This window comes from Notothenia rossii (assembly GCF_949606895.1).
Source record: "Notothenia rossii genome assembly, chromosome: 2".
Classification (NCBI taxonomy): Eukaryota; Metazoa; Chordata; class Actinopteri; order Perciformes; family Nototheniidae; genus Notothenia; species Notothenia rossii.
Genome location: NC_136904.1, coordinates 62,294,274 through 62,307,322, shown reverse-complemented (window position 1 = coordinate 62,307,322; position 13,049 = coordinate 62,294,274). Strand labels below are relative to the sequence as shown.

The following is a 13,049-nucleotide window of genomic DNA, read 5'->3' as shown; positions in this document are numbered from 1 at the left end:
AAACTGATTTAGCGGCAACTAATGCAAAGATTCAAGTTTTAGAAAGGAACTCTTCACGGTGTGGGTCGGCTCGATCTGATGGAATGAACTCCTATTTGGAGAGAAGCAAAGCTCAAAGGTCCATCAGTTTAAATCCCCAAGCCAACACTTTTGTCCCACATGAAAATCATGTCCGAGCCCCCCTTGATCCTGCACTAGTTGCAAGGCAAAAAGAAAGATCTGCATATGTTGCACAAATGGATGAAAGGCCTGCTAAGCCAGAAGCTCCATATCTAGAAAGACAGACTGCTGGTAACAATCAGAATGACATGATGAGCATTATGCACAAACAAAACGAAATCACTGCATTGTTGGTTCAGCAAAATATGTACTCTGCTCTCCCTACAAGAAATCTCCCTGTTTTTGATGGAGACCCTATTCAATATGACTCCTTCATTAGAGCTTTCGAAAATGCAGTAGAGAAGAAAACCAACAATCAGAGCGACTGTTTGCACTTCCTGGAGCAGTACACTAGGGGGCAGCCTAAAGACCTTGTGCATAGTTGTCAGCATCTACCTCCAGATCAAGGCTATCAAAGAGCCAAAAGTCTTCTCGCACAGCACTTTGGAGATGAACATAAAGTTGCATATGCTTATATGGAGAAAATATTTAACTGGACCCCTATTAAAAGTGAAGATGTCAAAGGATTACAATCATTCGCTCTGTTTCTCCGAGGATGTACAAATCTAACAGAACAAGTGAGGTATATGAGGGAACTGGACTTACCATCTAACATGAGAAGCATCATTTTAAAACTTCCTTACAAACTGAGAGAAAAATGGAGGAATGTTGCATGTGATCTGAAGGAAAGAAGGGGGGAGAGGGCTACATTCATCGATCTCGTAAATTGTATTGAGAAACAAGTGAAAGTTGCCTCAGATCCAGTTTTTGGAAACATCCAAGACTCTCAACATAATATCCCCAAAGTCATCAAAAGCAGCCAGCCAGGAGACAGAAGGAAGGGAAGCAGCTACGCTACAAATGTCACTCCTATGAGGGAAGACGCTATGGCACGGCCTGCAGGATATACTAATAAAATCACCTCCACTCATTGCTGTCTGTTCTGCCTGCAGAGGAGCCACACACTGGATCAGTGCTGGCAGTTTAAGGCCAAAGTACAGCGGGAAAAGATCAGCTTCATCAAGGACAAGGGCATTTGTTTCGGTTGCCTGAAGGTAGGCCATACAAGCAAAGACTGCAGGAGTCGATTGGATTGTTATGTATGTCACCAGAAACACCCTGGAGTCCTCCACATTGAAAGACCGGATAAAGGCACATCCGAAAAACAAGCCAAACCTTCTCTGAGTCCTCCAAATGAGCCAAATGTAACCTCTCAGACGTGTGGCCACATTGGGGCCGGTGTGGAAGATGATTCCACCTTTTCAATTGTTGCAGTAAAGGTCAGAAGTAAACTGACAAACAAGACCATGCATACATATGCTTTCTTGGATCCGGGCAGTTCCGGCACATTTTGTACTGAAGCCATGGCAAAAAGACTGGATTTGCGGGGTAAGAAGACAAGCATCCTGTTAAAAACAATGGGACAACGAAAAGTTGTGGATACTCACGTTTTGTCGGGTCTTGAAGTGTCTGGTATGGGTGCTGAAGATTTTATAGAGCTTCCTGATGTTTTAACTCAAAGAACTATGCCTGTGTCTACTCTTAACATTCCACGACAAGCAGATCTTGATCCATGGCTGTATTTGAAGGATGTAAAACTCTATGACATTCATGCAAGTGTTGCCCTGCTTATTGGAACTGACGCCCCGAAGGTCTTGGAGCCGTGGGAGGTGATAAACAGCCAGAATGAAGGGCCTTATGCTGTCAGAACCAGAGTTGGCTGGGTCCTTAATGGTCCTCTTCATGGTGGAGGCTGCAGAAGTAAGAGTGGCTATTCTTCCGTATCAGCAAACCATATCTCTGTTGAACACCTGCAAGAAATGCTTGTACAACAATATAACCATGACTTCAATGAGAGGTCGTCAGAAGAGCAGTTGGAAATGTCCAGAGAAGACATTAAGTTCATGGATATTGTTAGTAGCACAGCAAAACTAATTGGAGGCCATTATTGCATTGACCTGCCATTCAGAAAAGAAAATGTAACTCTGCCAGATAATCGTTATGTTACAGAACAGCGCTTGGGTAGCCTGAAAAGAAAGTTTGATAGGAACAGTCTGTCTAAGGAAGAATATACTACGTTCCTAAGTGAAATGATAACACAGCAACATGCTGAACCAGTGCCTCTTGACCAGCTGACACAGAACAATGGGAACGTTTGGTACATCCCTCACCATGGGGTGTATCATCCTCAGAAGGGCAAGCTCAGAGTTGTGTTTGACTGTGCAGCCTCATACAAAGGAACATCACTCAACAGCCAGCTTTTGCAAGGCCCTGATCTTACTAACAGCCTCATTGGAGTTCTTGTCCGATTTAGGCAGGAGCCTATTGCAATTGTGGCCGACATCCAATCCATGTTTCATCAGGTTCATGTCTCAGATAAGCACACCAACTTTCTCCGCTTCCTTTGGTGGCCAAATGGTGACACCGCACAGGCACCACAGGAATAGCGCATGAAGGTGCATTTATTTGGAGCTGCATCATCGCCAGGCTGTGCCAACTATGGCTTGAGGAGGACTGCAGAGGACAACGCAGAACACTTCCCTCCAGAGGTTGTGAGTACACTGAAAAAAGGGGGACTGGCCATCTGTTGGATTTATCCAAGCCTATTGTGTGAATGTTATACAATTGCCTCATGTTCCGAAGCAAAATGTAATAGTATTGAGTAGAATCTACATTTTATGTGGAGAGAGTACATGAACTTGTTTAGGTCATGTTGGGATAAAATGAGTCAATCAAATAAATGTATCAATTCCACCGCAATATACCCCGCGAAATCGCGCAATGCATTTCTTTGTGGAAGAAGACAGCAGCAAGGAAGGCAGCTCTGTCCCGCCATTACCCAGCTTGGATCGGTAAGTATGGATGGTTGGAGTACATTGGAATATTAGTTAATGCGTAACTATATGTAATATAATGCATTGAAAGTCACCAACATAAGTTAATGAACTGTCATGAAGTTATTTGCTCTCGTGCTGTTGAATTACCATGTGCTACGTTTCCTCTTTGAAAATGGCGGGTGGGGCCCGCCGCAAGGTGTTGGTTCGTAGTTACTTAATGCTATCTGTTAATTTAGCCATTGTTAGCTAACGTCGCATTAGGATTAACGTTAGCTTTCAAACGAAAGCTTTGGTCAACGAGCAGTACGAGTTTACATTACTGTCTTTTAATTAAGAGGCTGGGGCGCTCACTTTTTAACCAAGCCACGCTCCAAAGTTATGCTAAATTTTAGCAAGGGAAAAACGGCAATACTTTTTTAATGTCAATGCTGTTGTTGCTGCTGCAGATTGCTGCTGTAGATTGCCGTCAGACGACCGTAGTGCCTCTGCTGTGGCTCAAGTTCTGTGGTGAGTATGTATTTTATCTGTAAATAACAGGATTAGAAGTGTGGGTATCGTTTATCAGAATTATGATACCAGTAGGCTACCCTTAAAACCTGATTGGGGTATGTTAGAAATTAAAATCAATGTTTTAATGGGGAAATGTAGTTTAAACATGCCGTCAGTTTTAATGCTCTTTTATACTGAAAAACCAGAAATTCTTGTGCACAAGCAGTTAAGCTTTTATTCTGAAAATCCTTCATCTCCGGTTAGCATTTAGCATGTGGCTAATATACGATTTCCTAAAGAGGTGAATTTAGTAGCGAAATGATATGGAGTGGTGCAAACCGAAGCCTACTGATTTAACACTACAACTGTAGATGTCGAGGTACTACCATGCTGAATATTAAATGAAGGTACAGTTTATTTGAATACATTATTGTTTACAGACGAGAGTAGCATGTGACAACATCCGGAATGACCGGAAACCAAACGAGCCGAGAAGTATTGTTTAGAGTATTGATTACAGCGTTTAGAATGTGTTAAATGAAAAGTGATGAAAGAGAATATGAGGAGAAACGGCGTGTTAAGCATATATTGAATGTGAAAAGAACCTATCCTCTGTTTAAATGCAATAACGGACATTGGAGACGAGGTGAGCCGGCTGGCGGGGAGGAGCCAGCAGAGGATATATAAACAGCACCGGAGGAGAGATCTATTCTCTTCTCTTCCCTATTGAGGAGAGCCAGATCACAGCTGTTTGTCTGACTGAACAATATCATGCTTGTGACCAACCCGCGCCTTTTTAAATTAAAGTACCCAATTGAACTTTCAGAGAGACTCCATTTAGTCTCCTATTTTAAAGCTTCTCTCCTGGTCGGGAGAATAACGAACACAGTTAACAGGTACTAACGGGGCTAACGGCTACTTAAGGGCTAACGGCTTAGCATGGTTAGCAGTCCGGTGCATCAGCTTTAGGGCATATATGTTTGTGCGTCATTCTAGGGGATACAGACAGGCTATATGCTCTAGTTACCAGAAGCACATGGCTAATTATTATGCAGCACATGGTTAATTATTATGCAGACTGACATCATTTGACTTTCCCAGTGCCCCATGTAGCAGTGATTATTATGATAAGGATAGGTATCCTTTGACTTGAGAAGTCGATACTACTTGGTACCAGATTATTTCGGTAGGTACCCAGCCGTATATATACATGTACATTGAAGGGAGCAATGGTGTCATTTACATTTTCAGATGCAGACATGTATATTGGCTATTTGTTGATCTGCTATAAAAAAGATTGGCATCATCCCTCAAAATAACATAATCTGTTGACCTGTAGAGTCATAGCCGTGGGAAGTCATTTTACTTAGGGGGTGAGGCCAAAAGTGGGGAGAGATTTCAACAGTAACATGAACATAATAGTAACCATTAAAAAATGTACACCATTCACCAACAGGGGGTGCTGCAGCACCTCCAGAACCCCTACTTCCCGTATGTGTAGACTAGAGTATTTACAATTTTTGTCTATAGAAATACTGTTTTGCATTGTATAAGTGTTTTTTGTGTTGCTCTTTGTTGCAGCAGATTGAAACGCGAACTCTGTGCGTGTCTGGAGTCGGCGCTTTTACTGTGGGCTCAAATTGATGTGGTGAGAATACAATTGTATTTTGGTTTAACCCTGTCCCACTCGGTGTGATTGGCCATTGTGTGATGTGTCATACTTTTTGAAATGCTTTTTATAAACAGTTGTGTCACTACTGTTACTTAGACCTTCCCCATTTTATTATTGATTGATGTTTGTTATTTCATTTTGACAGCTTGTCTTACATTTTTGTCAGAATGTTCTCATTAGACATTAATCCTTCTTTGTTTCCATTTGTCTTTTGCAGTGAATGGTGCTGCAAGTTTGCCAGAATGTTGCTGTGAATGTGGCGTTGTAAGGCCTGCCCCTCAGTTTTACCAAGTAGGTCCCAAATATTAAAACATTATCGAGTGAAACATAGATATTATGGGAATAATAATCGTTTTCCTTGTGTATATGTAAGCTGCCCCTGCACTTTTAAAACGTGGAATGCGCTTTTAATTCATTTGAATAGATTTCATGTGACTAAAACCAGTCATCAATCCAAGAGCTGTATATTTAGGTGCCAGTTATGTCCTTGTAAGGATCTTGTCTCGGAAAGGTATTACTGGGCTCACATTAATGCACACCTTAACAAAAATGAGGTTGTAACTTGCATGTTTTTAGATTGCAACTTTCAAACAAATATCTACGGAACATTTAAATCCCACTGGAGCAGAAAACATACTTATTATTCAATTACAGATTTTAAACCAGAAATTGTGACATCAACCACCTTTGTTTCTCTGGAATCTGCGCAAAATACTTCAGATGATGAAATAGGTGAGGCATACTCTGATGCACAACCAGATTGCAGTGTTTATGCCCCGAATGACCTTCCAAATGTAATTGAACAAACTTTTGCAGCAGCTTTGTTAAAGTTGGAACATTTAACCCATGTACCAAGCACAGCAATCAATGATTTTTTGCTAGAGCTTCACAACTTAACTAGCTCTCTCTCGAGTTCCCACACTGATGGCGTTCTAGTTGATATTTTTCAGAAGCACAAACTCCAGGTTGACAGAGCTATCATAGAGGAAATAACCACTTCTCTGTGCACTGCGAATCCTATAAATAAAGCCATAGAGAAGGGTGGTCCTTTGAGTTCTACATATCAACGTAAGCAGTATTACAAGGCAAACTTTAATATTGTTGAACCAGTTGAATGTATTTTGGATGCTAAAGAGAAGAAAACCTTCCAGTATGTCCCCATTCTTGAATCTCTACAGGTGCTGTTGAATAGGAAAGATATTGTGGACAAGTTAGTTTGTAGTCACAAAACGCAAAGGGAAACAGAGACAGCAAAAGAAATTGTGTACAAGTGTTTCAGGGATGGTCTGCATTGTAAGCAAAACAGTTTATTGTCAGGTCAAGAGTTAAGGGTATCTATTGGTTTGTATGTTGATGACTTTGAGGTCTGTAACCCTCTTGGCACCTCCCGTAAAACCCACAAACTTTGTGCTGTGTACTGGGTGCTGAGTAACCTACCCCCAGGGTCTCATTCCTCTTTGTCCTCCATTTACTTAGCTATTTTGTGCAAAACAGACAATGTTAAGACCTATGGCTATGACAAGGTTTTAGAGCCACTTCTACGTGATCTCAGGTCTTTGGAAGTTGATGGAATTTTTGTCGCACAACTGGGAACATCGCTCAAAGGTACAGTTCAAACTATTGCTGCAGACAATTTAGGAGCTCATGGATTAGCGGGTTTTGTTGAGAATTTTTCAGGCACCTATTTTTGTCGTTTTTGTACTGCAACAGCTTCAGACATTGCATCAAATGAGGTTAGAGCAGGAACTTTCAGCCTCAGAACAAAAGAAATACATGACACTCATGTCAGAACAGCCCTAGATAGTGGCAGCAGCTGTTTTGGAGTTAAAAGAGCTTGTCCTTTGACTAAAGCGCTTTCTCATTTTAATGTCATCAGTGGCTATCCTCCTGACATTGCCCACGATCTCTTTGAAGGCATTGTGCCTGTTGAAATAGCACATTGTCTAACATTTCTAATCTCAAAGAAGTACATAACCTTGGAAGATATTAACAATTCCATTCTACATTTCCCATACAAGTGGACAGACAAAACAAATAAGCCTCATATTTTGCCACAAAATCTCTCACACAGGAAAACCATAGGTGGTAATGCCCATGAAAACTGGTGCTTGTTAAGATTGCTCCCATTTATAATTGGGCCTAAGATTCCTGAGCATGATCCAGCATGGCAGGTCTTGTTGGACCTAAAACAGATTGCTGAGCTTGTGGTTTCCCCAGTTCACAACGACGAGTCTATTGCATACCTTGAGAGCAAAATTTCAGACCATAGACAAAGGTATCAAGAGGTTTTTCCTAACAATAGACTGCGTCCCAAACACCACTACATAGAACATTATCCACAACTAATAAGGTTTTTTGGGCCTCTTGTGGGACTTTGGACTATGAGGTTTGAGGCAAAGCACAGTTTCTTTAAAAACATAATCAAACACACCAGTTGCTTTAAAAACGTGCCCCTATCTCTGGCTGTGAAACATCAGTTTATGATTGGCTACCACTTGTCGTCTCCAAGTATTGATAAACAAATGCTGGATGTCTCAGATGTATCTTCTGTCCCCTTAGATGTTTTGAAGGAGGAGCTAGTTCAAGCTTTTAAACAGAAAGATCCTGACATATCTGAAATACACCTTGCAAAAAATGTTTGGAGCAAGGGAATAAACTACAGGACAGGTATGGTAGTTGTCCATGGGTCGGAAGGTGGCTTGCCCGAATTTGGGGAAATCCATCAAATATGCATTTTGCATCAGAGAGTGTTTTTTGTCTTGAAACTGCTGTGTGGATGGTATAGTGAGCACTACAGAGCCTTTGAGGTGACTCCATCTCCGTCACGAGAACTTGCTCTTGTGGAAGTCTGTGAACTGGTCGATGAGTATCCCTTGGCCGCCTATCTGGTTGGATGTGTGCGGATGGTGACCTTGAAGAGATCAATCTGTGTCTGAGGTAAAGCAACAAATTAAACACTGCTTGGGCAGGTACAGACTAAAGTACAGAGAATAGGTACCGTTGGGTACTGGTATCGGTTCAAACACATATATATATAAACATTAGATGGCTCATGGGAGATTTTCCAGCGTAGCTCACCGGCCGCCATCTTGCTGCAGTCACCAGCTACTGTTGTAAGGTGAGTGATCTGCACAAAAATACTCTTAACTCGCTGAAATCTTGACTGATTTACAAACGGTTTGGTTTATTATAAACGTTATTAGCATGGCTATGATACAGGAGACAACAAGACATGTTGAAAAAAAAATCATAATTATAAGTATGCAGTACCATAACTACATCTTTGATGTTTATAACAAACCAACCCGTTTGAAAATTGAGCAAACTATGGTTATTTAAATAGTAAACCATAATGTTATGAATGAGCGAGCTGACTGCAGCAAGATGGCGGCCATGTTGCAACGTCGGTCTCCATTGGCCAGCAGCATGGGTGAGCCATCTATTGTTTATATCTATGGGTTCAAATGTGAACAGTACCCAACCCTATACATTGGTCCAATAACATTGTTATTGTTCTTCACAATGAACCCTTTTAAAAAATGACAAGCATTCACTCTTCTACCAAGCCCCATGTACTTGAAATAAAACTAATTCTAAACCTTTTATTGTTTATATACTCTCTTTCCTAACAGACGGTGAAGAAAGACCATGATGACATCAGCTGTTCTCATAGTAATCCTAGGGGCTGACAGCTGTCAGAGGGTGGTGATTTCTGCTGGCCTGCCTTCAACTGTGAATGAACTGGAGAATGAGATAAAGACTCAGTGTAATATAAAGGAACCCTTTCGGCTGCAGTTCATGGACACGCTTTTTGGCGATGAATTTATGAACTTAACTTCCATGGGAGAAATACAAGACAAAGCTACAGTCAAGGTCATATACACATCATGCAGACCTCTCAATGCTGATGCAGATCAATGTGTGGACAGTTGCTCCTTTCCACCAACCAGTCATCCTGATGACACCACATCTTCTCTAGGCGACAGCACCGGGATTCTCACATCTCCAGAGTCCACTTCTTCACGGTCTTCATGGCCAGGTGTGTTCCATGTTCCCCGTTTTTCGTATGATGCAGAGATTAAGCTTGAAAAGGCCCACAGAGTTCTCAGAGAAGAAGGGACACTGTTGATCCCTGATTCAAAGCTCAAGTCTGATATACTAGAGGGGTTGATTCAGGAGGTAGTTAAGCACAAAGTCTACGCCACGGACAGGGAGTTTGACCAAGTTGCAGAGGCGCTCGTCATGAAGCATCCATGTTTACAAGAAAAAGGCTCAGCCTCTGGCTATGGGGGATGGAAGACTAGTCTCAAATACAAGTTGTCCAACTACCGCACACATCTCCGGAAAGTGGGATGTCCTGAAGTATGTGTAAATACTTTGAAACATAAACCAGAAGGGAAACGTTCTCCTGCTTTTAAAGTTAAGAAACCAAAGAGGGGTGAAGTGGCCTACTGCCCTGACTTTCCACTTGGAGAATGCGCCCAGTCCTTGGAGAAGATGAGGGTTGAACTCCTTTCAGATTACAAGAAGCGTAATAACAGAGAGACAGTTAAGGCTAAAATGGAGAAAACATTTGCATTGAGAAGACAAGAAGTCATTAGTGATGTTCCCATGACCAGTGATGTACAAGAGAGATGGCCAGCTCTCTTTGGTGTAATGGAGGTGAGTACAAAGATAATGGTGTAACTTTTTGTGCTGTAGATGGTATATGCAACTGTTAGAGTAAAGCTTGGCCCCATTACGATGTTGTTCAGAAGTAGGTGCAAATGAATGCTGGATGTTGAAAAGCTGATGCTTCACTGCATTGCTGGCTTAAATGTGTAAGAAGAAGGTGAAGTAGTAGGAATATTTGAAAAAGTGGGAACATGATTGAAGCAGATGAGTAGGGCTTGAGTTTAAGGATGTCCGTCATCCCGGGGGCCGAAAAAAATAGGATTGAGGAGGAGGAACATTTATTTAGCGAGGAATTTGGGCTTAGAGTTAAAAGGAAAAATACCGTGATAACGTCATAAATTAAAATGACTGCAAGTTTTGTTTAGCACAAGTTCTTATTAAACCTCCTTGAGAACAGAAACACACAGCACATACTGCTGGTGTCATGTCCCTACTGGTTTTCAGACTAACTGGTTTCCACATGTTGTGTTTACCGAACACAACAGTTGTGGTCTGCCTCTGTCATCAGATTCGTCACACATTCACAAACATATTATTGGCGATTTTCAGGTCCAAATCTCGTATCTACTGTGGCGAATATGATTGTATAAGTTAGCACTACATCAAAGCCGCCTAAAAAAATAAGTTTGTCTAAAATATATCAGATCGCGTCAAGCTGGATTACATCTCGGTAGAGCAAAATGCTTTCAGCATTCACACCCAATATTCCATAGCCGAAATCAAATGCTGAGCAAACATGCATAGTGCATACAGTTATGTGATTGGCAGCTGTAAGTTTAATGAAACAAATGTGTGTATGTCAGTGGGCCGTGTTGTTAAAAAATGGTTTCATTTTTTTTTCAGGTTAACGCAGAGTTCAAGCGGATTACAACTATGGCTCTACAGTCAAGGTTCCTGTCACAGCTTGACCTACACTCCGCAAGTCTGCTGAGGGTGTTCTCGAAAAAATCGGGGCAGCAGGGCAAGAAGTTAAAAGACATGGCTGCCATGATGACGGTAAGAACTTTTGAACTGTGTGTATATGTGTAGATATGTGTGTGTGTGTGTGTGTGTGTATATATATATAATATTTCCTTTTTGGCATTAGGTCAGTCTAAAATCAATTACAATGGTAAATTATCCCAAAATGTGACCACTCCATAGGTTCAATTTGATTAAAATGTCCCTATATTCTTTGTTTTAATCCTTAAGGAAGACATCGATGCTGACAGGGAGTGCCTCATTAAAGGACTCTGCATCTACCTCAATGAGGATCCTGAGGATCTGGTGAAGGAGTACATGGTGAGTGTGTGCTAAAGTAGTAGGCCACATACAAAAAAGAAGTTAGTTTGAACATGTTTTTAAGAAGAAAAATAGCCTCAGTTAAAAGAACCTCATTTGACCAGATATACCAGACCATATTACCAGACATGTTACTTAGCTGTCTTCCTGAAATTGATATTATAATTGGTTTTGTTAGAATTAACATGGTCTATCATGATTTGTGTTCTTCTGATTCCAGAAACACATTCAAATACTAATGCAATAGTCTTAAGGACAGCTCTATCCTCCTCAGGCTGCAGTATCTTCCACCTGTAGGGCTTATATTACATCACATAGGATGAATTATGAATCAGGAGTAGTACCTAATGCTTTGCTCATTAGTCTCCAGCATTTGGTGTCATTTCATTTCACCTGTCTATTCTCTCCAACCTTCTCCTCTTTTTAAAGTCGCTGATATATATATTACCAATAATAATTACCATTCACTCAATTTAATGTACAACCTACAATCTGATAGCCAGGCTGGTGAAACCCACAGGTGAAAACAAACCAGGTATTCTTCTTCGCAAGCATTGTGCTAATTAGTGTAGTGCCACAGTAGAGTCAAATAAGCAAATTGTGTCTTAATGAGGTCCGAGTAAAAAAAATCTTATCCTTAAAGAAATAATTTATCTTCCACCAGGACATGACTGAGGCCAACACACTACGTGAGGTAGAAGAAACAACAGTGGGGATCTATGTTGCCAGAGAGACTCCCAGCAGTGACTATTCTGATGTCGGAGTTATCCTCGAGGGTGTGGTGGTGCTTCAGGATCTGGAGAATGTGGCTCTTGCAGCTGTAATGCTGTTTGGACTCATGTATGCCCTAAACATGAATTACCCGTTGAAGCTCCGCAACACCTTAGAAGTTATTCAGAAGCTTATAATGGAGGTGGATGCATCTGACCTTTCAAGAAAGGCCCAAAACTTGAAGAGGAAAATGCACGAGTGAAGAGAGCTCACTGTCCATGTTCACTGTCCATGTTCACGGCTCGCTGTTCCTACACTGTTCTTGTAGTTGAGATGCAGAGTATACATTCCTGGACTGAGTGGTGTGGCTGGTTCTCCCACCATCGCAGTTATTGATGCCTTATAAAAAGCAGGGGATGCTTTATTTATATATATATATATATATATTGTTTTTTTGTTTACGTTGTTGTAACGAAATTGCTAAACGATATGTAAGGTCCTTTTTAATATTTGTACTTCTCAAATTGGAGATTAGTTTTGGAAAGACTTGAGTGATTATTTAATCTCCAGGTTCTTGAATAAAGGTCTTGAAACAAAACTTTCTAATCGTTTTCAATGCAAAAAAAGTGGGTTATGTTTACTTTTAAAATCTGTTTCATATTTACATAAAATTATATTTATAAATATAATGTATAACAAAAAAAATTACAATTCTGAAAACATGTAATAGACATGGGAATATTAAAATAACAAATATTGCTAGAGTTATGTGATCAAATAGTGTTGGAATAAAAGGGATTGAATTGTGTTTGAATAAAGTGATCAACATGGGTTGGAGTAAAATGATGAAAGTGTTTAATTTACTTTATTGAAACACATTTCAATAACTTTGAATCAACACAAAGTAATTGCGTTGATTGGACATAAATCGTTTGTGTTGATTTAAAACAATTCTATAGGTTGCTGCCAAAGCAAATTATTTGTGTGCAACAAATGTCCACAATTGAATTGAGTAAATCCAATGTGTTCTTTTTTTCAGTGTACAGTGAAAACCAACTTTTATGTCGATGACTGCCTCCGTTCAGTGGCCTCAGAAGAGGAAGCTAGGAAAATGATTCATGATTTAACTGCACTCTTGCACAAAGGAGGATTCACTCTGTCAAAGTGGGCCAGTAACAGTCGTGCAGTGCTACGCTCTGTCAGCGAAGACCAAAGAGCAAAGGACA

At 40.7% G+C, this 13,049-nt stretch overlaps 1 protein-coding gene across 2 annotated transcripts; it reads left to right on the top strand.

Moving 5' to 3' along the window:
- The first annotated feature begins 2,763 nt into the window (after positions 1-2,763).
- LOC307029982 (uncharacterized protein) lies at positions 2,764-12,421 on the top strand. 2 transcript variants are annotated; one of them, XM_079666192.1, is made up of 8 exons: positions 2,764-3,011; positions 3,443-3,503; positions 5,067-5,133; positions 5,375-5,448; positions 8,790-9,819; positions 10,675-10,827; positions 11,023-11,112; positions 11,777-12,421. In XM_079666192.1, exons 5-8 carry the CDS (start codon positions 8,806-8,808, stop codon positions 12,083-12,085), a joined length of 1,566 nt encoding a protein of 521 aa, XP_079522318.1. In that variant the 5' UTR covers positions 2,764-3,011; positions 3,443-3,503; positions 5,067-5,133; positions 5,375-5,448; positions 8,790-8,805; the 3' UTR covers positions 12,086-12,421. The 2 variants fall into 2 exon arrangements, with proteins under 2 accessions (XP_079522318.1, XP_079522317.1); XM_079666191.1 differs by having other exon boundaries at positions 5,375-8,094.
- The last annotated feature ends 628 nt before the right edge of the window (positions 12,422-13,049 follow it).